The 27964-nt window shown below is 40.1% G+C and overlaps 1 protein-coding gene across 1 annotated transcript in view; it reads right to left on the bottom strand.

The window, feature by feature from the left end:
• Window positions 1-27964, bottom strand: part of PLB1 (phospholipase B1) — an 87273-nt gene that overhangs the window by 23128 nt on the left and 36181 nt on the right. Inside the window, exons 22-43 of the mRNA XM_035320638.1 lie at window positions 27780-27888; window positions 26837-26888; window positions 24278-24358; window positions 22647-22712; window positions 21839-21939; window positions 19377-19458; window positions 18491-18595; window positions 17707-17802; window positions 17153-17224; window positions 16525-16584; window positions 16092-16152; window positions 15319-15377; window positions 13490-13557; window positions 12431-12474; window positions 11050-11158; window positions 7209-7260; window positions 6997-7077; window positions 5779-5844; window positions 5307-5407; window positions 3292-3373; window positions 2720-2824; window positions 839-934 (exon numbers count right to left, since the gene is read on the bottom strand). Coding sequence (XP_035176529.1) covers window positions 839-934; window positions 2720-2824; window positions 3292-3373; window positions 5307-5407; window positions 5779-5844; window positions 6997-7077; window positions 7209-7260; window positions 11050-11158; window positions 12431-12474; window positions 13490-13557; window positions 15319-15377; window positions 16092-16152; window positions 16525-16584; window positions 17153-17224; window positions 17707-17802; window positions 18491-18595; window positions 19377-19458; window positions 21839-21939; window positions 22647-22712; window positions 24278-24358; window positions 26837-26888; window positions 27780-27888 — 1748 coding nt within the window. The remainder of the gene's footprint in view (window positions 1-838; window positions 935-2719; window positions 2825-3291; window positions 3374-5306; window positions 5408-5778; window positions 5845-6996; window positions 7078-7208; window positions 7261-11049; window positions 11159-12430; window positions 12475-13489; window positions 13558-15318; window positions 15378-16091; window positions 16153-16524; window positions 16585-17152; window positions 17225-17706; window positions 17803-18490; window positions 18596-19376; window positions 19459-21838; window positions 21940-22646; window positions 22713-24277; window positions 24359-26836; window positions 26889-27779; window positions 27889-27964) is intronic.

Raw genomic sequence — 27964 nt, 5'->3', positions numbered from 1 at the left:
TTTGGCAAGCACATGAAGTACCCTGGACTTTTGCCAGAAGGCGAGGTTGTAAACTCTGTTCTCTTGCATAAAAGAGAAAACACTAAGAATCCCTCAGTTTTTATTGCTAAGTTGCACGATGGCAGCTCCAACAAGATGCTGTTTATATGTAGAAGATTAAACAAAATTTAATTAGAGGTACTGCTTGATGATTGCAGGCAATCATTTCAGCTAAGACATTACCCCAAAGTATAAAGAAGTTACCATTTGGGATCTAAGATACTGCCCCGGACTGCATGCATACTCCTACTGCACTACAATCCTAAGTAAAATGAGTTTGCTTAACCAATCTTTATGACTCATTGTTACCAAGTTTTATTCATTTTCAAAGGTTGCAAAGCTAAACTGAATTAAAGCTACTTTAATTCCTAGTGAGATTCTCACAATACAAGGATTTAAAACACTTTTAAGTAATTCATTTTAAATTGGCATATGTAGTCACGATTCTTTATTTGGTGGTTTCTCATATCAGCCCATAGAAACATCATCCTTAGTAAATATCCTGACTGCATGACAATGGGTGAAATAGATTTCAAGCTGCTCAGCTGAAATCATGACTGATTGATCATGCACTTAACAGCACTCCTCCTTTCCCCACAGAAACTAAGGGGCAAGAGCTTCTAGGTTGTGAGCAGGCAGAAATTTGAGGATACCTGACTGGAAAAGAAGAAACAAATGCTGGGAACCTATTACCATGTTACAGAGTTATCTAGGATTTCATTGCAATGTTTATTACATAATCTTAATGGTAGACAGGTCTAGCTAAATACTGTGTTGTGTGCAGAGCCTGTCACCTTACCAGAGCATTCCAGAGAGCCCTGGCAAGCTGAGAATGGCCTTTCTGGCTTGGATGGAAGCAGTCAGGTGAAAAGTAGGAGACATCAGGATGCCCATCCTACAGGTGAAAGAATAAAGTACATATAAGCACAGAAGAACTCACAGTGCTCCAACTTCAGATTGCTGAGGCCAGATCCGAGCCAGTCGCAAAAGGTTCACTCTACTTGTTCTTGCCACTCCAGTATGGAAAGCCTCAACAACTGGTGATACAAAGCGTGCTTCAGCAGGTCCACTAGCTACCAGAAAAGCTTAGCTTGAAATACTTATGTGCTTCCAAGGACAGATTCTGAAAGCAGCAGCAAAAACACCATTTTGAGTTTGGTATCTAGTCTCTCTCTGAGTTCTGTGAGAAAAATGGGATCCTCTCCTTGGCACAACACCAGAACTGGCTGCCTCGGCACCATTATGCTCTGCTGTACCTTTGCATGTGAATGAGTATCTTATAGACACTGTATCAGAAGGAACAGAGGCCATCCATCTTCTCACAGTTGTGTCAGTTCTGCAAGCTTGAAAGGAGCAAAAAACAAGTGCTTGAGAGAAGGCAGTCAAACTGACCAAGTACTGGTACAGTCTCCTTTCCAAGCACAGCTGTACTTTAATACAGATACTGGGACATCTGGAGGAAGTAAGGCTTGGACATTTAAATACCTTGGCTTTCACGTGAATATTGAGACAAGAGTTTAGATCACAGATAACTGAAATAATGTTTTGTTGTTGTTGTTGTTCAGAGCAGTCCTCCCCCAAAACTTGAGCAGGTTTTTGATTCAGTGTGTTTGAGCAAGCTAATGAGGATGACTACCAGCATTTGGATCTATATCCGATCTTTTGCCAAGTTTAGAGGCAGAGTTTTCAGTTCAGGAATATCTGAATTTTGTGAGATAAGAAGAGACAACACCCTGAACTTTCTTAAAATCTCAGCTAATGCTTGTGAGACTATAAAAAAAAAAGTACAGAAACATTTTGCTTCTCCTATTTTTATTTTTGTGTTCCTAACCTTAGTACCAAAACCCCTAAGGATGGCTTTTCACAGGAGCCAGCTTTATCAAAAATAATAATAATAATAAAAATAATAATAAAAGCCTGGTTTGTTTGTTTGTTTCACCTGTGAAGTTCTCAACCAGTTTTCTAAATTTAAGAGTTTTATATGTAGCAGTATTTGAAACTCTTCAAACTTATCACTAGCTATTGGTTCAATAGCTAAGGCAAACCCTGTTCAATATTTTGCTGTATCCGCATTTAGTTCCAGGTGAGAGAAAGAAGCACAGATCTACATGAAAATTAGCAAGTGGAGTTTCACTTTCAGAGAAGGTACAGATCACTTCCTAGATTCATAGCTTGCTGGGACTTATTCAAGGAACTGAAATACAGTTGCCAATAACAGGAAAAGGGGCTCAGTACGTAAAACTACTATTTCCTCTAGATCATAGAAACTTCTCTTTCTGTCAGACACATAAGTTATGGGACATGAAGAGGAGGCGATGTTCTAGTCTTCAGTGAGCAACGTAGCTAGGTTGCTTTAAGAACTGTAACTTAATATCTCCATCTTTTATTAATCACGCTATATTTTAAGAAAGAAAAGTATTTACATATCCTTGAGAACATATGCAAACCAACCTCTTAATTCAGGTTTGATTCGTTGTCCAAAAAAGCAATTCAAATTGACAGAACAATATGTAAAACGAAGAGCATATAACTATACAAAGAAATCTAATCTACTATACTAAAAATCAACAAGTTCTAATAAGAAAAGCACATGACAAGCTGAAACTATTTTGCATACTTTCTGTAAAGGTTAGATACCCACGTTTAATTCTTTGCATACGGAAGTCTCTTTAGACCATACCTGTCCAAGAGGAATCATGGTATTTCGGAGGAAGGGCTGAATGATCACTGTGAAATTTTCATGAGTATCGTATCTGCCAGACTCCACCAGTCCCTGAACACCAAGCTGCAAGAAATCAAAAACAGCCACCAATAACCCATTAACATCTCTGCATAAAAACTGTTTTGTTGTTGTAGTTTGCATTTTTGTTTCTTTCTTTTAGAGAGAGACCAAGAATCATTAGGAAGCTTCTGCTTGTTAACTGAAATAGACAGAGACACTGGCAAAAGATAAGTCTTGCAAAAGTGGCTGAGAAGCCTGCAACACAATACTGCAGTTGTGAGGGACAGGATTTTGGTGACTGAACTCTCACCTGTCCATCTGTATCAGGAAATGCTATTTTTCTGAAGAGATTTACTTCTGGTTTTCATCACATGGTGTTCTTGATAACATCAAATTAACTCCTGCTTAGCTCATAGTAATATTTTACCCTGAAGGCCACTATGATTTGCTATCAACAGGCAGGTTGCTTGGTAATCAAAAGCTCATCTCAACTGGAGGCAAAGTAACTGCACCTCTCTTGATAAACATACCTGGTAAGCTCTGGTGGCTTCCCTCACCATTGTTAAATTTTTGGAGTTTTCTTCTCCTGTGAGAACACAACTACACAGATAACTGTGGGAGAGGTTAGAGGAGAAAACAAAAACAGAGAGGATTAGATATTTTAGAATGCAAATTGTCCTTGGCCACCCAAGACCCTCATGACATGGGAGTAACAAGGAAATTTGTACACTTGAATTTCTGTGAAAGTGTCTTATTGTCCATGCAATTGTTTACCATTTCAAACCTTGGTTTATTTTGCTTGGATTATTTTCTGGATTAACCTTGGATTATTTTCTGCCTCATGAACAATACTACTCTAATACCAGTTTGGTTTCACCCCCAGGCATATAAAGGTGAGGTACTCTGTACAATGCCAGTTTGTCCCATTCTTGGCATCCAAAGTCCCTGCAGCCTGATAGAGAAAGACACATGCCATTCCCTCTCGAAGCAGATCTTTGAAATTTACTGCCTGTATTATCTCTGAGTTGATACCTTTCCAATCAACAATTCCTTTTGCCTTCCCAAGATATAAAATTTGTTCTTGTTTGGAGGATCAGCAAAGAATGTAAATTATTCATTACAATACGGCCACTGAAACTGGAGATAGCTGTCCACTCTGCAAATACTTCATATTCCCTCAAAATGCCATAAAATCCAAATACTTGTAGACTTCAACCCCATCTTGAGGTACCCTGTATAAATAACTTTAACCCAAGCACAATAAAGTATACATTGTGTATCACAGGAAACCTTATAGTTCAAACCTGAATGAAATGCACAGAAGATCTCCTTGTCTTAAAGTCCTAAATTCTACGGCACAACCATCTATACTCTTAACCTTAGATGCAGGAGCCTAGCTTACTACAAGCTAGTCATGTTCGGCAAATTTTGTAAACTTCAGAGCTAAGAAACAAAGGCAGCAGCAGCCCAGTGAGTTCTATGTACCCAAATATTAACTCAAGATAAGGTGAGCCAAGCTTCACTAAAACTAATGATCTGTTAAGAGTCACCCTACTCTGAGGTGTCCCTGCTTTGAGGTCTCAGCTATTATAAGCAGGTTTATGGATTAAACACATCTATGCTAACAGCAGGCTGAAAAGGCCAGAACCATAACGTCTTCAGGCAGGAAGGTCTTCAGTCAAGTTGATTTACAGACCATATCCTCTCCTACCGTAACAAGAGTCCAAGGAATTATTATGCAAGTCCTAATTTAACCAGCTCAAGAGCTTAATCCTAACCAGCCCTGGGCAGGAATAAAAGCAGCCCAAAACAAAGCATAGTTCCACAAGTAAGTAGAACTATACTACAGTATATGTATAATCTTACAATAGTAAGCCTTCCCAGGTCCAGATGAAATCCTAGTGCTACTAGCCCTTTTCCAGTCCCAGCCCCAAATCCCATGCAAGCCTTGCCTTCTGATGTGATCACTAGACATTTATGTTCTAATCTCTCCAGTGTTAATCTAAACAGCCTCACATGCTTTTACTCTTATTCTAAACCAAGTGTTGCTATAGCTCAGGAATCCTAAACTTCTGCTTCTTAATAGTAGCTCAGAGTGCCTTATTTTATCTAACCTTAACATCAGAAGTCCTAATAAGTCTCAGCTAAATTGAAAAAAATAAAAACAAACAAAAAAAACCAAAACCCCTACTGTTTAAAACATGCAGCTCAGTCCTCCTGACTCATAAACTTTGCCAAGTAGCATCTGTGAGCTACTGCACTAACGCTGGCCTGCCATTACTTATACTTGATAGTCACAGACTAGTATAAGGAGCTGCCTGGAATACTTGCAGCCAACAAAGCAAATGTACTTGGGAATCTTTTAGATCAAAGCCAAGATATGGCAACCCCATCGGGCAGAATGATATCAGCAGTGGATGAGATGCCCATAGGACTGTAGTGCTATGGACATACTTCTCTATGATGAAAAGAGCACGGAGAAAGAAGTTGCTTTATCATCACAAAAAATAAGTTCAAGTACAAAAGAAAGTCAAACAAGCCTTACTCTGCCATGAAAGTGGGGCACGGAACTTGAGTATCCACAAACAACTGTCTCAGAGGGAGGATGTCTATCACGTCAACCAGATTCACTAGAGCTTTTGGAACCTGAAAGGAAAGTCAGACTTCACCTTATAAGGAACTGGTTATACAACCCACAGCTCAGTTAATTTAAGCCAAAGTCCAGCCATTCAACGCCTCTTCCCTTTCTCCCTTGTTAGGAGGAGTAAAAAAAAAAAAAAAAAAAAAAAGTAACAAACCCCACAAAACTGCAACTCAGCTGTTGATCCTTTTCCAACACCGTGGTTCAGTGCTGCTGTCTCTCATTTCAAACAGCATCTCACTACTCTCAGATAATACATGAGCAGTTGCTCATATCAAAGTCGGCAGATAACATTTGGTACCAAAATGGAAGAAACCCATCAATCAATTATACACTAGTTTAAGCTAGAATACCAGGACAATTTCACAATACTTGCCTGCCCATGCAGAATATCAAGAGTTTCTTGAATTCTTCTGGTGAAATTTACAGCTGAGTAGTGATCCTAATAGAAAGAGAACGGAAGAGATTATTGCTAAATGGGGACACAAGATATTTGGGTTGAAAGGATAAAGAATCACATTAATTCTTTTCCTTTTGTGCTATACAACACCGTGGTCAGGAAAACGTTCTTGCTTCTTTCTAGAGGCCAAGAATTTTATGCATATCAATTAATCTAAAAGATATAAAGACTCAGTCAAATTTTGGATTTAAAATAAACCTTGTTAAGTAGCTGTATGTTTAACCAGTCCACTGGGTGCTTTACATAAGGATGCGGGAAGGAACCTAATCACGTGCTGAAAAGCATAAATCAGGCAGCCACAGGCATGCTCAGAGCCAATTGATAAGCTCTCATAAAATCAGGTGAAATCATTGCTAGTCAAGGACATGGCTATAAATAAAGCTATAATACTTGGTGGTAGCAGCAAAGATGCCTAGCAAAGCTACTGCAGAAGCAGCACATTTCCCAAGCACAAGTGGTTGCAGGAGAACTGAAAGCACTCACAGGAAATTTTCATATTTAAAGTAAGAGAGTAAGATCTGACAGAGAAGGGTGGCCTCTCCCCATCACCTGCCCACTCAACTCCCATGACCTCCTTACAGCAGCCCTAAAGGCTTCTTCACAATCCAGAGCAGCATAAAATTCAAATGAATTGCTGCTGAATACATTGCTGCACTGCATGCACTTCCCTCATACATACCTCACCTGTCCCTAGCACTTTCCTACAATATGAGTTATGCAGTGATGACAACCATTGTAGGATTGGACTGATGTCAGACAGTGATGTTCAGAGCAGTATAATTCTTTCTGGGATATCTAATGAGGCCTTGCTAGCAGTAGAGCAGGTACCAGATCAGGCAAAGAAAGCTTTTCTTCCCTTCCATTTTTTGCTCATGGTCAGAAAAGACAAAAAGTGTTTCTTACCCTGGAGTAAGCCAGAGAGAACACAACCATCTTACTTGGTTGCTGGTAACTGTTGTACTTTTTGTTTGTTTGTTTTTTAATCAGGGCACTGTCTGCAGCAACCTCAATTGTGAATTGTACGTACTGCTGTTTTGATAATCTCTGTGACGGCTCTAAGGCTCTGTGGATTTCCCTTGACATACTGATACCACAGTCTTATTACAGTTTTAGTTAACCGGTTCTAATACTCACGGGGTCCTTGCAATAGTTGCACAGATCGTTGCCTCCAATAAACACGGTTATGATTTTCCAGTCAGCATTGAAGTCAATTCTCTGTAACAAAGAAGAAAATAGTAAGCACAAATTTCTTTGGTATGCACTTGGCTTCTTTACAGATGTATCTATCATGTGAAGCAACACCTGTTTCTACTTGTGCTATAAGATCAGAGTCCCAGGCAACTTACAGAATCAGTTTGCATTAGTCTCAGGAGAGTTCTTGCTTGGGTTGGTAAGTGCCTGTGAAGAAGAGCAACCAATGAGTGAACAATACAACCTTATGGAGAGCACACATTAATGCTCTTTGGACACCTTAAATCTGTGAGCTGTCAGATACCAGGAGAGTTAAACGATGAGGCAGTGTAACCCTCATTTTGCAGTAATCAAACTACATGTTCACATCTTTATGAAGAGTCATCATCGAATTGGATTTGAATACAGATTTTTCTCAAGTTCAATAATTAATGTGGAACCATAAGTTCAGCTTTCTACTACACTGCTTAGCAGCTAAAATGACAGACACAGCAACATGTTTGTTAGCAGATGGCCTGATCAGAAATGGGCTACTATCAATCTATTCCTCGTGTACTAAAACGAGGAGGGAATCCCAAGTCTCAATATTTAACTGACCTCTTGAGCAATGTTTGTGCACACACCATGGTTCACCCAGCCCTGTAAAGCTCAGGTGTTTCAGAGTTCACTGCGTACACATCCCCCATTCTTGTAGCCTGCACCCCAAGTCAATACTTAATTTCCAATTGTGTAAAACAGCTTTGCACACTCTGCCTTTCTAAGCAAATTAAAAATCCAAGCAACTTCCAAGATCACTTATACAAGATGACAGCCTTGCTGTTTTTCAATAGCCATGCTAACACCCTCTCTCTTTTGAATGTATACACAAACATATATATATATATATATGTAGAAATACAAATGCATATGTATGTTCATATATATGTGTATATAAAATTGCTACTAATTCTGGGTTACCTTGGCTGTACACTTCAACCTTGTTTGACTGCCCTGACATGTTGATACTCAAATATACATAGAAAAGAGAAAGTGGTTAGAAAGCTTGGCCTTCCAGGCAGCTCTGGAGCTGCATCTGCCAGTAGGTTCTTGTTACAAACACTTCTCTGTATATAGAATCACTGAACCATTGAGGTTGGAAAAGCCCTCCAAGATCATCTGGTCCAACTGTCCCCCTACCACCAGTGTCACCCACTAAACCATGTCCCTAAGCACCATGTCCAACCTTTCCTTGAACACCCCCAGGGACAGTGACTCCACCACCTCCCTGGGCAACTCGTTCCAATGCCTAACCACTCATTCTGAGAAGAATTTTTTCCTAATTTCCAACCTGAACCTCCCCTGGCACAACTTGAGGGCATTCCCTCTAGCCCTATCACTAGTTACCTGTGAGAAGAGGCTGACCCCCAGCTCCCCACAGCTTCCTTTCAGGTAGCATGTTTAGGGCAATAAGGTCTCCCCTGAGCCTCCTCTCCTCCAGACTAAACAACCCCAGTTCCCTCAACCACTCCTCACAGGACTTGTGATCCAGGCCCTTCACCAGCTTCGTAGCCCTCTCTGGGCATCATATGACATTAATAAGCATGCTACTTGTTTTGTACAGTAACCAGAGCTTAGTTCTCATTTGCAATGCTGTATTTGCTGTAGGAACAGGAGTTATTCCTCACCACCCTTCTCCAACCAAATACTGATCTAACACTAACATAAGAGTATTTAATGGGGAATAAGCCCTGTCACACATCTACTTGTGACACAGGCACCCCACATATGTAGTTGTTCCCTTCACTATTACCCTTATCCAAAGTCACAACCTACTTATTTATATCCCAAAACTATCACAAGTGGTTAAAAATTCCTTCTGTTCTTACTGTGGATACTACGCTAGGGCACTGACTTTAATATTAATGCAGAGAAAAATGTCCCTTATTGAGCTGGCAGTCTGCAACACCTTTCATTTCTCGTACAGTCACTGAAGTGCTGATGCATCCTGAGCCAACACAGTCAGTAAGACTGAACATTTTGAATGAAGCAGTGGCAGTAATCATCCATTCTTGAGCTGCAGCCTCCACCAAATTTAGATCTTAATCAACAGAAAGTCTGCTAATGGGAAACAGATATTCACAGTGCCTGTTACCTGTTCTCTCAGTCTTAAGTTCTTAGCCTCATTTTTTCAAGTGCAATCAGAGACATAAGCCAGGCTCTGTTTCAACAATATGCTTTAGACACATCCTAAATTCCAGCATGTACTTAAGCACTTTGGCAATGAATCGGGGTGAGATCAAGAAAGTTTTGTCTATACTGCTACTTTAACTAAACAGTGATTTCACTTCAATAAGTCCTGTTCTTCAAAAGCTAGTAAAGGTGCAGAACTACCTCCTTTCAGAAAGGGCCCAGCACCTCTGGAAAACAGTTTCCAGACTGGCACCCAACAGTGAGACAGGCAAGGTAGCAATTCTGAAATATCAGCATTAGCTGATATTCATGGGCTATTTTTGTCCTCTCGGTAATAGGAAGAGATATATTTTTAGGTGATGAAGAATAAATGCTGGACTGCATTATCATTCCAGGGCCAAGTATCTAAAACAGGAGAAACATTTCCTTATGTTGCAATGCATTTCAATAATTAAACTAGGATGCATACATCTCCTCAGATCCACCACAATATGATGGAAAAGAACTCCAAAAGAGGTGTCTCAAAGTTCAGGGGTATTGCTGTAGCAGTTTACAGGAATTCTTTACTTTAGGACTTCATTGATATAAAATGTAAGACAACCACCTATCTCATTCTTTCCTATAAAAAGCAAAACCTCAAGTAATACATGCTGCATCTAGCAGCATGGTGATAAACTCTAGTAAGTGGCTCAATCAGAGCCATAATCCTTGGAAGTGTTTCACCAACACACAGAAACAGACACATTCAGTCATCACTAGGAAACAAAATCCCTTCTCTGAGGTATGAGGGGCTGTAACATATGTCAGGAGACCTAGCAGACCATTTCTGCCAGGAAATACAAGCGTTTACTGAGATTACTAGTGTGAGTCAGAAGTTACTCAAGGTGTGCTAAAGGAGTGATAAACAATACCTGATAAATCCTAACAATCATTGCTTAGATACAGCAAACTCAGACACCTCACTTGGCTTCTGAATGTCGCTCCCAAGGCCTCTTTAAGAAGATGATTTTTTCTTTAAACAAACAAACAAAAATATTAAATTATGGAGTTCTGGGTAATATCAACTAACAATGTCAAACCCAGGCACAGTCCGCCAAAATCTGTGCCCAAACTATGACTGAATTCCAGCAGCCATCTGTTTCATTAATTAAATAGGACAGAGTCTTTCAATGAGAAGCCGGGACTTCTAGGATAAGCAGTATATCAAAGCTCAACTCCTGCAGTCTCCCAGATGTGACTAAAATCAAAAAGCCAAATTCAGATGACTGCAAGACATCACAATTCCTATTAAATTTGCAGAACTGACTACAACTGCACAAGATCTGCAATGCACCAAAACCCACATATGACCATTAGTAATTCTTTTTTTTTCTCTGGAGTCCAGACTGTGGCTGATTTTTCCTCTCTCTCAACCACTCCTGCCTGCCTATCCATATGCCTGAGGCCAGTTATGGGAGACTTCATATAGATTTTCTCCAAGTAACTCTTTAACAATTCACTTCATGTTCATTTTCTGAAAACATCCATGATCTAGATATTTATAGACAAATAGACAAATGAATGGATGTTGAAGAGAAAGTGTAGAAACCACCACCAGTTTCTGTTAATTTCTTGTTTACGGATTTCATAACCTGGACTTTTGGGTTCATTTGAAAGTTATAGTATGAAATAAGCCCATACATTTAATATGTTTTGAGCTAATTTTCAGCTCCAACTAGACTGGTTTTGCTTGCTGTTCAGAGCAAGTTGTGTCAGCATTTGAGACAGTTGAAAGGGAAGTAGATGAAGCATCCATCACCTGCAAAAGTAAAACAAAAAGCTACATACTCAGCCTCTGCTCCGGGAACTGCCTGGTTAAGGAATGCATTCACATCATTCTCACTCCCAGTGCCAGTTGAATAGCCCTCGATCATAGCATTGAACTCTCTGAAGATGTCTGAAAAAGAAAGATGACAATGAAGAGAAAATATATCTGTTCCCCGCCGAGTGAGATCAGCACTGTCACCGTTCTGACAGCACATTGCAGCTGCTGCAGCCTCAATTCATTTAATCCACCACACAGCAAGAAGGACAACCAGCTAGCAGTGATGAGAGAAGACATGCTTGCTGTGCCGTGCACTGCCACCAGCAGCTGACCAGAACCAAGGACTACCATGTCCAGCTCTCTCTCATGCTGTAGCTGTTAAAGTCTAAATTAAAACCACCCCAGTCATGCTGTGGTGACTTTGTGACATGAGCCTCAGAGGGGCTTTAACCCAGGAGGGTTAAAGCAGGAGATTGTTTTTAGCTAGAGGATCTGGGTCCACTTTGCAGCTGTGCAACATCTCATACTACTGACACATTTGAAGAAAGCCTCAGATGTGCAGTTCTGGTGAACTCCCACCACACTTTATTATCTCAATAGTCATTTCAGACAGCAACATGCTGAGCTGAGTGTGAAAATGGTCACGCTGTAAACCATAAAAGTTACCTTAATCTCCAAGACTGAATTTACCCACATTTTAATGAAGGCTTTGTCAAAGGTTGTACCTTGTGAATCAATTAATTGCTTATAACAATCAAGAAGACATTCTAATGATATCCTTTTTAATTCCACTTGCAATAATGGGCAACACACAAAAGGACAACTTATCTGTCAATTCTTCAGATGAAAATTTATTTTAGTTAATCCAAACTGAAACTCCAGTGGTTTTACATTAAGAGTAGGCTGAGTTATGAGAAGTTGCAAGTTTCAGTGAAAACAAAGTTAAAATTATTCCATTCAGGTTACGTGAGACATATTTACCACCAGCTAGTGAGATATATTTACCCAAGAGGTCTGCTCTCTGTAAGCATCCCTTTTTGAAAAAAAAAACAAAAAAAACCAAAACAAAACAAAAAAAAAAACCACTGTGGTAGAATATTTATTAGAAGCAAGTTTTAATTACACCACAAGCATGGACATAGCAAGCTTATTTAGAAATTCAAATAACACTCACTAAGCAGTTTGAGAAGGGAGAGGGAAAAGGAAGGAAAGAAATTTCTAGCTGCTTCTCAGTGTCACTGATGAAGGAAACTTTTTTTCATTAGTCCTAGGATATTGTTTCTTTGAAAGGTAGGTCTTGTGAATTACTCTCAGATGGCTTAGAGCTCTCTGTAAAATTATTATGAATCAGTCCATTCCTTCTCTCCAGACTTGCCAGCTAGATCTAGCAAAGCATTTACTTACTAGGTAGAGTTGTTACGTTCTCTAACGAGGCATCCCCTCCAATACTAAAATGAGAAAGATAAATACAAGTCACTCATCTCTTAGCTGGACACAGACAACACAGAAAGAGAAAACCTTCTATACCTCATAAGAAAAGGTGAAAGGTTATTAATCTGGTAACTATCAAACTATCATATTACTTGGAAAGGACAGAAGTGCAAGTGCTATTGGGGAAAATAGCTGAGGTTTCAGTAGTAATGTTGCTCATCAGAAAAATTTATGTGCATGCAGCTCTGCAGGGGCAGAGTTAATCATTATGAAATACCAGAAAATGCCTGAGACAGCTACATTTTGAATGACTGAGCCGTAAAGTACTGCAGATTTTCAGGGCAGAAAACCAGTTCCAGCCTCACAAAGCTGCTCTAAGGCAGTACCAACCAGCTAGTCCCTCAGGTGACATACGGCCGAGGCATCAGCTCTTTTATCTCTTTTTTGGGCTTTCTGCACAGGAATATGTTCTCTCCAGCTTTTAAAATGCTGGGCCACACTGAGGCCACACTTTGGCTTTTGTAGAGGGGATAAGACAGCATAGAACTGCTTCAGTCAGTGTCAATTCAGCTACTTTGTCACCCTACCTCCAATTTAATCATTTATGACTTTGTGTGGTATGTGGTAAAAGTTCTGCAGTTAAACTGTTTTTCGTGGTTCTACAAAAAGTTCAGAAATGTCGAACATTGAGAAGAACTCCCCAAAGCAACACGGCCTAATTTCTTTGTTCCAATGACTTTTCTCCAGTTTTGTGGATCTCCAACCCACCACAAAAATACAAACTGTCACAGTAGCTGAAGAGAAAAGCATGAGAGCAGTTAAAAGGCAAATTGAAGCTCTATTGTTGAAAAAAAATGCGTAAATCCAGCTTTGTGACAAATACTGGATCTTGATACATCTTCACAAGAAATGCTAGCCAGAAAGCAAATCCTTTTCCACTTTCTGACAGCTGAAAGCCATAGACCACGTGGAAGATAGTATTTTGCACAGGAAATAGTACACATATTCTAATCACCTTGCCGGAAAACTTACCTCCATGACAGTCCCCGGTATTCGGTGTTCAAATCCGTGAGATTGTATGAGGCAATTCCCGTTCCAGCCTGGGCATTATATTTCATAAACCCAATGAAATGAAAGCATAATAGTAATTAAAGCATAATAGTAATTCACACATTAGTCATTTTATTTACTTCTGAATGCAACGCTTCTAAAGCTTTAGAAGACATCTGGCTTTTCCCCAACCTTCCTCCTGAAAAATGCATCAATACTTTTTGTAATTATTTACAAGCATCATACTGTATATAATGCAGAAAATAAATGACGAATCAGTGAAACAAAAGCTTCCTTGTAGGTCTGGGTGAGCTGAGTAACTCATTTACATTGCATTACTCAAGAATGATGAAAACATCTCAACCCCATAAAGCTTTCAGGCTAATAAGGAACACTATAAAACTCAACACAGAAAACAAACATATCTCAGAAAGAAGCACTGTAATATCTTTATGTGAAAAATATTGCGCTAAATGGTGAGTTTTATAGTAGTATAACAGGAAGAAAGAAAGCACCCTCTACACTTATACTGAAGAAGGGCAAGCTGGCAACTACATCCCTCTTTAATAAAAGAAGGGAATTCAGAAGCAGAGCATCTGCCAGCTGTGATGCTTTGGTCTCATGTAAATCCGTGTATTAGGTAGTACTTTACTATATCACAATACCAGGTAGACTATTTGCTGCTATCACAGATTCTGCTACTTTAGATTATATCATACTAATACTTCAGATTAAAACCATGCTAATACATTTTCTCCCCTATATAAGCTTTACTGAGTTAATGGAAGGCTGGTGTTCAGAATAACTATGCATGGGCCAAGTCCAGATCAGAAAGCAATGCAGAATTGCTGCTTCTATTAAAACAGAGTTTATTATCAGTTTCTACATACAATACTTAAAAACAGAATCACCTGCAGGGGCCTGGATATTGTAATATTGCAACTGCAGCTAGATACTATCTTGCTTTGATCAACATTGCATGTTTGCATTGAAATGCTATTTATGCATGTAGGAGTTTTAGCAACATGCCTGTCAGACAGTTGTAAAGGCTTCATGGTTTGTAAGCACTAACCATGTCTTTGTTGTTAAGGCTCACATTCAGAGATCCTTTATTTCAAATGTCTTTCCACCCAACGTTTCCTATGAACTGGTTGTAAAGCTTCAGTCTTTGGTTGGTAGGAAAAAAATGGGCATAAACATGTAATCAAAATTTAGGATGTCTTTATCTTGACACATATTCCTTCCAGCCTACCAAAGATAATCATCCTCAGCAAGAACTACATCTCAATAAGGAAATTAGCTAAGAGTTAAAACAGGCAAAATAAACCTTCTGAGTATCTCCTGAAATGGATAGTCAGAGGGTTCTCATCCCTGTTCATCCATTAATGATAACGTAAATACAACACTATTTTCCAGCATCCCTTAGTCACACACTATTCCAGAAAGAACCGAGGGAAAAGGACAGGTTCACTGATCTGTTCATAAGAACTTCAAAACATTGGACCCTAATGCTTGCATTAAGTCCCATTGATTTCAGCAACATCTGATCTCTTCAGTCTCCAATTCAGCAAACCTTTTAAACATCTCTTTAAAGGATTTGTCTGTGTTCCAAATCATGTGAATATATGTGGGGGGGGGGGAGGGGAACATAGTGCAGGGGAACTGACACCTTTCTTGTTCTAGCTGTTAGGTCTATTACCATCTGCAAACGATTGGATCTTTACATCTAGGTACAACAGCTATTTCACCTCCACCAGAGATGGCACATGTTTGTAGTTTTACCAAGAGAACAGTAAAAACTCTCTTCTTACCGTCAAAGAATCCCCAAGGGCTGCTACAATTTTCACATCAGCTGGCTTTAGGGAATGCACTACAAAAGAGAGAGACGCAGTTGAAACCAGATAGGGAACAGTCATGCATTTTCATGGTTCCATATGTAAAACACGTTGTTGTGCATTCTGATGCTCAGCCACATTGCTTTTGCAATACCCAGGTGATTAAACAGGAGCTGTCTCCAGCTCATCTTCCATGGTTGTAGCAGCAGCACATGCACATTATCGAGCCCCTCAATAGCTAACATTACTACCAAAAAGACAGAAGAGCAAGGAGCAAATAACAATACATTGCAATCAACATCCAACACTAAGCTAATGGTAAAAAAATGCAGTGTTGTATAAACCAGGAACAGCATATTAAAAGCTTTAAGAAGGTAGAGAAGGACTAAGGAGAAGACAGTATGAAGTTAATTGAACAACTGAATACTGCTGTATCCCAGACCAACATGCATGAAGCTGTGTTTCCAGTCCCCTTCTCTAAGATGTAGGTGGTATCACTTAAAAGCTGTGTCAGCACACAAGTTTGGCTTTTCTTGCAAGGTATTTTGAAGTTCTCCACTGTCAATAAGCTGAGTGAAGCTATTTAGAATGTTACCTTATGTGATGGTTTGGCATATTGTCTATTAAGTAGTTGCTGAAAAACATGACATCTTTTCTGAGCAGTATTTTCACAGTCCAGCAATCATTTCAGCAAAAATAAGGACAGTTAAAAGTAATTCAGCCTCCTAACACAAACCAGGTAAGACTACCTGAAGTTGAAGAAGGGGAGGATGGAGATCTGTCTTCACATAGCAGTTGGCTTCCATAATTCTAAAGAGAAGAAGAAAGATGAATATCATTTGGATAGAAAATACAGTCAGTAGTAACCCGGATCTTCCTAGCAGACCAAGCGGATAAACCAGAGCATGTTTAACGTGTAAGTAATAAGACAAGTCTTGGTTGCCCAATTCAGTAGTCATATTCAGCGTTGTTTGGATTAGCATCCAGTACTGATAACTGTGCTGTCTGAGCATGTGTCCTTACAGGTGTTTCTGGATGTATTTTGCCTTACTCAAGGAATACTTTCCTGTTCTTTGCCCTTTGGCCAAAGACTGATATCACCTGTGGTGCAAAGCATGATTCATGGCCATACAGGAACAAATGGCAGCACAGTAACAGAGGGATGCTGATGTTGATACTTACTGGAGTTTGGTTAGGGTATGTGTAATTACTGTTTTTATATGTCCTCAGGAATGGCTCAGCCTGAAAAATGAGACAATCTGAGTCAATGCAAAGCATAAGAAAAATACAGGGAGATTTCCACTCCCCAAGTTCTTAGATGTCTACAGGTGATTATCAACTTAATGCAAACAAAGCCCAGGGATTAAAAAAAAAAAAAAAAAAAAAAGGCATTTTAAATATCCAATAACAGTGTAAACCTACAGCACTATTTTACAGAGCCAGAATTTACAGAATGCTCTAAGGACCCTGCTCACAGCACCCATGCTATGCATGGTTAACAAGAAGCTTGTCATCAAAGGTTCATGCCAGCCAGAGGTAGCTTCACTGGCCTCTGCCAAGCCACCCTTTCCAGTGCCAGTGTTGCTCTATTTCCCTCACTGAAGGTCTTTCATCCAACACAGATGCTAGGCAGGCAAAACACTCTGCCCTTGTGTTTTGGCTGACTATGATACATGACTGTGAGGAAGTTTACCCCCAACCCTCCATCTCGGCTCGTGGAGACAGTGCTCCAGGCAGTTGGTGAAGACTGAAGCAGACTTCCAGCTACCCCCGACACCCCCACACGAATACAGATATGCTTGCTATTTACCTCACTCGGACATTTGAGAGAAATTTCATTTCCTATTTGTTGATTGTCTGTCTTCTTCCCTACGGGTTCCAGCTGTGGGGAAATAAGATGGGGGCAGAGAAGAAAAGCAAGTGAGCATCAGAGAGCAGAGGGTAACCGCATTGCCAGCTGCTGGAACCACCCCTGCAGTACAGCAAGACAAATGCTGCTCACTGCACCTTCTGCTCAACACCTTCTCCGGTGTTGTCACTCACTGATGCTTTTCATACTGAGAAGTTTAATCCCCATACGTAACAAATGCAGTCTGATGATCAGTACCAGGTGTGCAGTATCTCCCCAGAGAAGTCCAACACTCATAGCTTTAACATATCCTGAGATTTATTGTTTTGATATGACTGGTTTAACAGCTCAGGTGACTTTTCTTCAAAAGAACACTCTTAACTTTTATAAACATAATTAATGGTTTAGAAGAGAGAAGTATAGTTACATAGTAGTTCCCTCTTTTTTTTTTTTTTTCCTGCTAAGAGCAGGATGGAGAGGACAAAGTGAGACAAATACAACCTTTAAAATCTTACCATGTTGTTCCACAGAGCACGTGCAGCCTGGGAATGAGACTTCTGGCTGAAGTGGAAACAGTCTGGGGCAAAATATGAATTGTCAGGCAACCCCTCCTAGAGAACAAGATGGGTGCTGTCACAGAGGGTAGTAAAAATGCAACAAGCTGTGCATTATTCCCTGTGAAATTCCCACTTAACTTCAAACTAATGTAGCTGCAAAGGTCTCTGAGACCAAGAGAATCAAACAGGACTGGAGAACTCTAGTAACTCAAGACCGAGAAGCCCTTTGAGCCTTTTTAATGTATGATTTTCAAGGTATTAAGGAACACAGACCATTCTGACCCTGGGTACAGAATACCTGTGCACAGACACTGATCATACTCTTTATTTCCCCAGAGACTCACACATTATAGTCTTTCATGGCACGTGGGTTTTTATTCTAAAAGTCTTAGCTTTACCAAAGTACTGGAAGGGCCTCTGTGATGTGTGGGGGGTATAGGATGAGTGCTCCCTGGTGAATACCTTGAACTAGTATCTTCTGCATGGTTGTCTGTAATTGTAGGGGAGTGGACAACGTTTCAGTGTCTAAAACAGTGCCATCAAGGTGTGGATTGCTGTTGCCCGTTATCTCCACGTTATTCCATAAGCATTTTCTGCTATTTTAAATGTTACCTTAGCTGATTATAAGAATTATCAGGCAAGAATACTGCTGGTCACATTTGCCAAAACAAGTCAAGACAATTCTAAAAAATCTCTGCTGCACTAGGATTTAGTGTAGGGGTTTTGTTGGTTTTCGTTTTACCTCTGTTCTTGGCATGTCGATATGAGTCAGGAATGGCTGCAGAACCACTGTGAAATCTTCCCTAGTGTCATATCTTCCACTCTCCACTAACTCTTTGGTTCTTTCCTTTAAGAGCACAAAAAAAACAAGTTGTCATCATTCTTTCTTTTACACTCAGCTCACTGGGCCCCTCATTACTGTACATCTTATGCAGGCATTCCCTTTCCTCCGTGCAGAAACCCAGACATGACAGCGGTTGCCAGCCTGTGCCAGGCAGCAAACGCAGAGGTCTTTTACAGAGACTCTTCCCTGACATCTTTACAGCAAGACAGCCTGTGGATTGTCACCTGACTGACACAGGCATGCAACATGCTCAGTAATTAGGTTTTCTGTCAAAAAGATGTTCTTCCAGAGCTACTGAAGTGTTTTCAGTTTGGCTGGCAGCCCGTGCCCAAAGTTCATTCCAAATTTATCACATTCTTTGACTTAATCTTATCTCCCACAAGATAAGTGATCAAGAAACTGCTGGCACACTGATGCCCTCTACTTTCTATGACTCTTTAACAGATTTTTTACTTATCTGTCTTGTTATTTTAGTGAACCAGAGTTGTAAAGATCTTGAGCTAATTCACATCGCCCTCACAACTGCTTTTTTGCTGTTGTTGTTACATCACAACTACAAATATGTCATTAAAACAAGGGCAAACTGCTCTCCAACTCCAAATATTCACCCCTGTGGTCACTTGTTTAAGTCCCTTACCACAGACCCTGCTATTACTGCACTGTTTCTCATTCCAGGTAGAAAAATAAATAAATAAAGCAAAAAGAAACCCACACTACTGCCAGGAGAGAACAGAAGATTACACTAAATGTGTAAAAATAAATAAATAAAATGCTTTAGTCTTACCTGATACCTTTTGTTGAAAATGGCCAACTGCTCGACCTCACTGGAATTGTCATCGTATTTCAGTACACAAGGACACAAAAGCCTGCAGGATGAGAACAACATGCTGAGACCAGCTCATCTTTTTCCCTTTCACAAGCAGAAAATCCACAGGGTTAAAAGCTTCTCTGGGGGGGGATTTTTTCTGACAGATTTTTCAATGTTAGGATTAAATGTCATCTTTGAGTTTCTGCACAACCCTGATTCTTGAACAGAAACATGTTTATTAAGGATAAAATCATGAAGACAGGACAAGAGGGAAAAGGAAGGAGTGGCAGAGAGAAACCACAAAGTCCCAATCCCAGCTATTGCAGCACCTGTGGCCTTGCTAAAGGGAGTTAGGGTCACCTAACTACGTCACCTAGGGTCACCTGACTATGCATTAGTAACTACGCAGCAGGTGAGCTGCTTGGAGTGAAGCTCCCAGTTGTGGGAATGGGTGAGGACGGGTGCTTTAAACCCAAGTTGCAGCATGTGGAAGGTGGTAAAGCACCAAACCAGATGCCCAGAGAGAAGCTGGGTCCTCTGTCCTCGGCGAGACTCGCAACTTGACCCAACACAGCCTGGAGCAACCTGCTCAACCTTCGAAGCTGGCCGGGCTCTGTGCAGGGGCTTGGGGTAGATGACCCCTAACTTCTCTTCCAACCTGAGCTATATTAAATTTCTGTGAACTCATGTTAGTCACCTTTATCCCTCCCTGCACACAGGTCCTCTAGCACATGAGTTTTTTCTTCTGGTGCTCCCCATGGAGGCATCCCCAGGCATGCCTCTTTATCACTTCGTGAACGCAAATGAGATCAAATGACTCCTTTAAAAACTCCTGTAATTTGCTCATAACGAAGCATCCCTGAGTAATACTTCCCATAGAAATGTGGATATGTATAAAGTCTATGTGTCCCTACCTCCAAACTTGTCTGAATAGAGAGCAACTAATAAAACAACATGATTCTACTTCTGCAGAACATTTGTATGAGAGGTAAAACAAGCCTAAAATATATTTTCAGAAATATTTTAATAACACAAGCAAAGCAATGTTATGGGAGATAACCTCTTTTTTCGGTTATTTGTGACTCTCGGGAAAGACAAGCTTTCTAAGTCAAAAGTCTCCTCTGGGTTTTTCTTCAAATAGGTAACGTGGCAGTTGGTATTCCACACAGGGTCTTCTCAGTTCCCTGTAAACTTGGCTTGCTGTCAGACAGCTATTAAATTCAGCATGGCGTTTGAAATGATGGGATAAGGTTATAAGTACTCTGAGATAATCTAATCTTAAGAGCTCCACTAACTATCCTTGTCCAATGATTAGGATATCGAGATCCATGTGCACTCTACCCGTAACCTTTGTTAAAATGAAACTGTGACTAGATGCAGAAGCACCTGTGCTCTAAATGTAAAAGTTTTTTTGTGTGTTTTGTTTTGTTTTGTTTTCCTACTGATTTCACCATAGAGTCCTTAAATCACACCAAGGGGGGCACAAGTATGTTTCTCCTCTTCTGACACCTGAAAGTACGTAGTTTTACCAGCCGTGTCAAGCAACTCCAGATTCCCTTGTGAAGGAAGGGATCCAGCAGGATGAATTCAAAGCAGATGTTTCAGTGGGGCAGCTGGGTACAGGAAGCCCTGTAGTCCTCCTGTGGTTCTGGCCTCCAAGCAAGCTCTTGCACTCCGTGGTGCCTGATACCTGGCACAAGCTCCTTGACCCAAGCAGCAAGAGGCATAATGGCTGCCTACACACACAGGACAAGGCTGTTCTGTGTGTCTGTCTGGAAAAGCAGTAATTTCTTGCTTTTCTGACATCAAGTAAGCCCTGCCAGGAACATGCCTAGGGGGACATGCCAGACACTGCCTGAGTCACCACAAGGTCACTGTGGCCCAGACCTGCCACCGCAATGGCAGATTGACATTGACCTGGGAGGATTATTCATCCAAAAAGCAACAGGTGGTGTGCCTAAATATCCCAGACATCAACTTTAGAAACTAATTAGCAGAGAAACTAGTAACCAGCAATGAGATTACAGAGATCAGACAGTACAGAAGCAAGAGGGAGAGTTTTAAGATCGTATAAAGGTAATCTTGCAGATAAAACTAGATTAATGTAAGCAACATAAGCAAACAACATAACTCTCCTACTCTTTTTTTCTGTCTTTGCCCACAGAGTGCACAGCTGAGTTTTCTGCTCAGGCTTTAACTCCCTGGCAGCATAAATCATTGAAATGGCAGCTCCATAAAAAGTGGTTACAGCGGGGTTCAGATACAGAATCAGTGAAAGGCAGGTATTTCTATATGCCAAGCTGAAATTAACGTGTAGGTGCATGTGCATATACAGACAAAATAGTAGAACATTTTTCCCTTTAAGAAAAGTTTCCCAAGATGACCTTCCAGCCCTCTGTGAGCAAAAGTGAGAGCTGTAAAATAAATCATCTTCAAACCTCATAAGAGTCCTTGGGCAGCTGACGTTTTTCTCTGCGTATAACTCACGCAGGCTTGTTATGGAAAGCACTGTCACCAGATTCACAAACGTCCGTGGAACCTGCCGAGAGAATAAGCAAACCCATAGCCGACGTCTGGAGCACAGAGTGCCACCTCTGCCCTTACACAGCCACAGCAGACCTCAGCTAGCAGCCTGCTGATTCAGGCAGCTTGCATTATTTATAACAGAGGTGTGCAAAGTTCCTTCTCAATAATTAATCCCCCTCATGGACAATACCAAGTTACAGCCCCTGCCTGCACTGGCTATTTTTATTTTAAAAAGTGACGTCTGGTCACTTGAAAATGATGACTTTGAAAAGGTCTAAACAAATCGTGACAGATTCCAGCATGGCTCAGACAACTGCTAACTCTTTGAGCAGTCTCACCATCAGCCTCACCCTCATCTGCAGCATCAGAACCTCTTCTCATGACCGCAGATATATTTATTTGTGATACAATCGTAGAATCATAGATTATGATTGTAACAAATATCAAAGCACTTTCTAGTCATTGAAAATCACGTTTGGTCATATGTTATACTTTTTATATTTTTTTCTACAGCACATCAGCTAGAACTCAGCACATCCTCTTTCCTTCTGTAAAATATTTCTCCAGTCCTCTCAGCCTCTCACAAAGATTTTTTTTTAATTTTTATTTTTTAATATGCAACAATCTGTGCAAGGAACTAAGTTTTCAATCAGTAACCAGGGACTGCTTTACAAACAGGTCACACTCCCCACTCCCACATCCTAGAAGAATTTGTTTTACCTCTCTGTGAAGCATGTCCAAAGCTGTTTGAATATTATAGGTGAAGTTTTCAGGAGAATAGCGTATCTGTTGAAATAAGAGGGTTTAATTTTATTGTCATTCAGTTTACTCAGGCAGGCTCAACTGGAGTCTCTCATAGCAGCGTTCACATTTCTAAGTCTTGGGTCGAGAGTAACAGTCTTTTGTAGAACTTCTCTCTGCTTTTCTTCTTTCCTGTCACAGCTGCCTTACTCCCAAGAAAAGATCTAGCAGCCACAGAATAGCAGCGAGGGAGATTCAAATTCAGGGTGCATTATCAGTCATTACAACATCCTCCACCCCATGCTGGTTTAGGCCACTCTTAAAAACACAGCTAACACCTCATTAATGGGGACCATCATTGGAAGAGATCATTTTTTTGTAAGAGTATTATTATTTCTGCTGTATGGAATATTAGCAACATGCCTCCCATGTACTCCTTACCTCCTACAAATACTAACTGGCACAGCTGTGTGCTACACAGAAAAATGTACCAGAGAAACTTTGTAGTTCTCTAGGAATTAAATCACTTCATTTACTTGCCTCTTAGCATCAGTCTCCCTGTTCAGCCTCAGTGGTTTGAATCATCTAATTCAACTGTCTCCATCTGACTTGTATTTCTTCACTCATGGAACTATTCCAGAGTCAGATAAACTTCCTCATTAGAAACAGTTCTTCCTTTCTCATCTTAATTCTCCTTGATTTTATTTCAAGCACAAGTTCCCTGTGAGCCCCCCACTGGCCTCCTCTACAAAAGGGGACAGCCCAGCTCCCTTATTCATTCCCTAAATCAAAGTTCACCAAGAGCATGATGGTTGGCACAATCTGTAGCTGTGCAACATAAAGGAAGAATCATCCTGAACTTCAGATACCGGCCTATCTCCCAGCCACCCACCCTTGTGTGCAAACACCATTTTGTGTCTGGGTCAGGAGCAGAAAGTAATAATGGGTAAATTGCTCCTTCACTGTTTTATAACCATTTTATTGTGCTTCTTTGTTGTTTTTTCTGATCTGAAATTAATAATGAAAAATCAAAACTATGTGCTCTGCTGCTTGTAAGTAGATAAGACAATAATATTTCATTGCTATCTGAGAAGTCTGCCAGTCTTTCACCTACTTTATAATCGCATAGATCAAAGGTTACATATAGTATGCATATATATTTTATACTGTGTTGTACTATATGTAATTGCATCAGCACAAGCTGTGGGTAAAACCATTCCCATAGCACTGAAGCTAGTAAGAGAACACTAAGTGAGACGCTTGTATGACCGTGCACAAGGCAAAGGAAAAAGGAAAAACCTTGACAGTATCTTTTATCTACAGGTGGTAAAGTGATTAGACAGCAGAAAGTTATCTTACTTGACAGCAAAAGAAAGCAGCCACAATTATGTAACTTACAGGCGTTCTAAAGCTATCTCTCTTTTTATCATAACATTAGGGTGAACAAACTAAAGGTCTCAGCACAGCTACACAGCAGAGCTGCAGAAATGAGACCTGCCTTATTGGTTCTCACGTGCTTACCCCACTGAGTGCCCTCTCACCCAGTGCAGCGCACACAGACCCAATGCCCAGGCTGGCCAAGATCACGCTGCAGGCAGCGAGTGACTTACTGGATCCTCGCAGAATTTGCATAGGTCATTTCCTCCTATGAAGAGTGTTACAAGCTTCCAGTCAGTCTGCAAATTTATTCTCTATACACAAAAAGAGACAGAATGAAAGTTACGAGGAAAAAAATAATAATAATAATAAAGGCTGGGCATCAGACTAAACACAAATTTAATATTTCTCAGGAGACCTCAGGGGACCTGTACTTCTCTGTCTCTTCACAACAAAATGAATTTGTAGTCATGACTTGATGTACAAACTACTATGATCTAAATAAGGTTTATAATATCAATAGTACCATCCAAAATTACTGGCTTCTGGAAACTATTGCTTAAAAAAATCCATCTGTACACTTTTTTTTAATAGTGTCTTGTGTACGCACCAACTGACTCCTCCTGCAACTCTGGGAATACATCTTCATTGCAAAAAATGATAGTATGCATTTTATTGTGTCATAAATAATGCAGTTATACTGCTGGAAAACCCTGAAGGGCAACATATTTCAGTGTTGCTGTGAGAGAAGCTACATAGAATTGAGGGGCATTATTGACTATTTAGCAACACTGTTAAAAAAAATATAGTATTTTTTCTCTGAAAGGATTTTGCAAAGCGATAACCAATGCAAAGTAATTATGCTACAGTAAGCATACACCTTCTTGGCTTTGAGGGCAGGTTCAGATATAATTTGTACCATGTAGCTGCTGTTGTACTCAATATCTTGACACTTTTCAGTGCAAAACACCACGAAGAAAAGCAGCAATAGTATATCAGCCTCAAGTGGTTTGAAAGTATCTGTCTCTGAAGGCAGAAGGCAACATATCCCAGCTGATAAACACACTGCTCAGTAGCTTGGTCTCAAAATGTACTTATCCAAATTAAAAGAATGAGGGGAATAATTTCCTCCTGAGCTACACAGGTGTTTTTAAAAGAGAAAAAAAGAGCTCTTAAATCAAAGATGTGTTACCACTAACGTGAACATTCTTTCTAGTTAATTCATTAAATACAAGTTTTTTGCATTAATTTCTTTTGTGTAATCTTTCCAAGCCAATAAATATGACAGAGTACTGCTTAGAGGCCTCGACAAATACTGGTTGGAATGAAAACTATCCAAACACTTCACTGTTAGCTGCTACCCCTGTTAATCTCATTTCAGATATAGCCTGAGTGAATTGTTGTTTACTAGTGCACAAAAAGGAAGGTATCTGTAAATATTTTTACCAATATGTATTCAACAGAATATTTATACTAGACACGTACACACAGTTACCTTGAAGGCTTCTTGGCTGCTTTCCAAATGCACAATTGGTAAACCAAAATAATATCACGTAACCTAGGTCACTGATTGCATAGCACATTTGTCAAAATACAAATAGCAAACAATCAAAGCAGTAGTTACGTGAAAAATATGCAAGTAATCCTCAGCTTAATATGTGTTTTATAGACCATTAATCAGATAATTCCCAACAACAAACGTGTAAGGCAAAAGTCAGCTGGTTATTAACTCATAAAAGGGACTAAGTTGTTTTTAAAGAAAAATTAGTTTTTCACATGGTCACTCCTTATGACTTGCCATTTGCCCTCAACATCCAGCATGCATCTTCACAGCTGGCAAAAACGTGTGCTTACATGATAATTAACAGCATCATGGCAAAATCCTATCAGAGAAAAAGTTCTGTCATATTACAGAGTGTTGTAGGTTGGGAGGGGAGGCAACTGCACTGAAATTACCAGCCACTTGTGCTAAAATGATGGGGAGATTACAGTTATCTGGGTTTGATAACAAGAAATGTATCCTGGTTTTAGCTGGGATAAAGTTAACTTTCTTCATAGTAGCTGGTGTGCTGCAGTGTTTTATATTTAAAATGAAAATAAAGCTGATACCACACCGATGTTTTAGCTGTTGCAGAGTGGTGCCTGCACAGAGTGAAGGACTTTTCTTCTCCTCATGCTGCCCTGCCAGCAGGCTGGGGGTGCACCAGGAGCTGGGATGGGGCACAGCCAGGACAGCTGACCCTAACTGACCAAAGGGATGTCCCACACCACATGGAGTTGTGCTCAGTGATAAAACTGTGGGGAGTTGGCTGGGGTGGACTCTCATTGTTCACAAACTGACTGGCCATCAGTCAGCATGTGGTGAGAATTGCATTGTGCACTTGCTTTGTTTATTCTTCTTGTTGTGTGTTTTTTTTTTTCCCCTCCCACTCCCCCTTTTTCTTAGCCCCTTCTTTTTAAACCATCCTTATCTCAACCTACAAGTTATTGCACTCTTAATTCTTTCCCTGATCCCACCACAGATGAGGGGGCATCAAGCATAAAACAGCTGTGTGGTATTAAGCCAGTTGCAGGGTTAAACCACAGCAGTCCTATCACGTGCTGGTACAAATTCAGTTAACTATAGATGATTTTGTACTGACTCACACTTGGTACTAAGGAATGCTACACTGTACACTGCTGTACACATAGCTTTATGTCTGGCATCTGCTGTTGGTCTGTGGTGCTGTTAGAAACAAATGATACCACATAACTTCATTCTTCTAACGATATCAATGACATGTTAAACTCACAGTATCATTCTTCATTCGATCCACCAGTCTTCTAACCTGTGCAGGAACATCCCTAAAAATTATAATAAAAAAGTTAATTCTGTATAGATGCCAAGGTAAAGAGGAAAGCCGATGAATTGGCATTTGTAACTAAAAAAAAAAAGGGGGGGGGGACCCCAGTTTTTATTATATGCAGGATGAGAGGTATGATTACCCAAAAAGGCTGTTTTGAGACAATGATGAGGGAAAAAAAGTGAGAAAATGGTATCCAAGAGGTACTTGACCTCTTTGCAAATGCTGCATAGTTACACTTTTATAAACTGTATAGAAAATAACTGCATTACCACAAAACAAGTGCACCGTACTCCTTCCTAACATCAGACAGATGCTATTAATACACACATCACTGAAGTATCCATGCGTGTGTCAATGTTATTACATGGCCTCAAGCCACTGATGCATGTTTTATAAGAAGTGTTCCCAAGAGGAAAAAAAATTATATGAATTTCACTGAAGACTGAGCATAGTGGTGTCTAGTTAATTCCCAGCTCTGCCACAGACTGGCCATAAGCAATTCATAATTTTCTTTTGGTTTCTCTACATGAAATTGTGGTCCTGTCAACAAAAGGATTTGAATATACCTCTTATAAAACGTGAATATTCACAACAGGATATGAAGCTTTCTGATGGGTGCCTGTAAAGTGCTTTGGGCTTCTTGCTTGAAAATATTTGAGAATCTTGGCCTTTGCTGATGATGTATTTGATGGAGATAAGAAAAACTTTAAAAGCCCCATCACTCAGCCTTCCTGCTAGAAACGGCAAAAGAATTGCATTTGGGTTTGCCTATCAGCTTTATCTGCACTCCTGTCAAACTCCACAGTTTCCACATTTTTTTTTTTTTAGTTAGAATTGAATTTTAAATGAAAAGTAAACTTTCTATTAGAAATAAAAGTTTTTCTCTTACTCTGCCTTATCCCCTGCCACTGCTTGGTTGAGTGCAGCATTTTCTGTAGTCTCCCTTCCAGTGCCAGTGGAATACCCTTTCAAGGTTGGGTTGAACTCACGAAGAATATCTGCAGAAAAAGAGAGCACCCTGAAATGTTGCTTACTTAGCAGGTAACAAGTGAGGTTATAAAGATTAGATCTTAG

The sequence above is a fragment of the Oxyura jamaicensis genome, chromosome 3 (assembly GCF_011077185.1).
Source record: "Oxyura jamaicensis isolate SHBP4307 breed ruddy duck chromosome 3, BPBGC_Ojam_1.0, whole genome shotgun sequence".
Classification (NCBI taxonomy): Eukaryota; Metazoa; Chordata; class Aves; order Anseriformes; family Anatidae; genus Oxyura; species Oxyura jamaicensis.
This window is presented reverse-complemented; position numbering and strand designations above follow the sequence as displayed.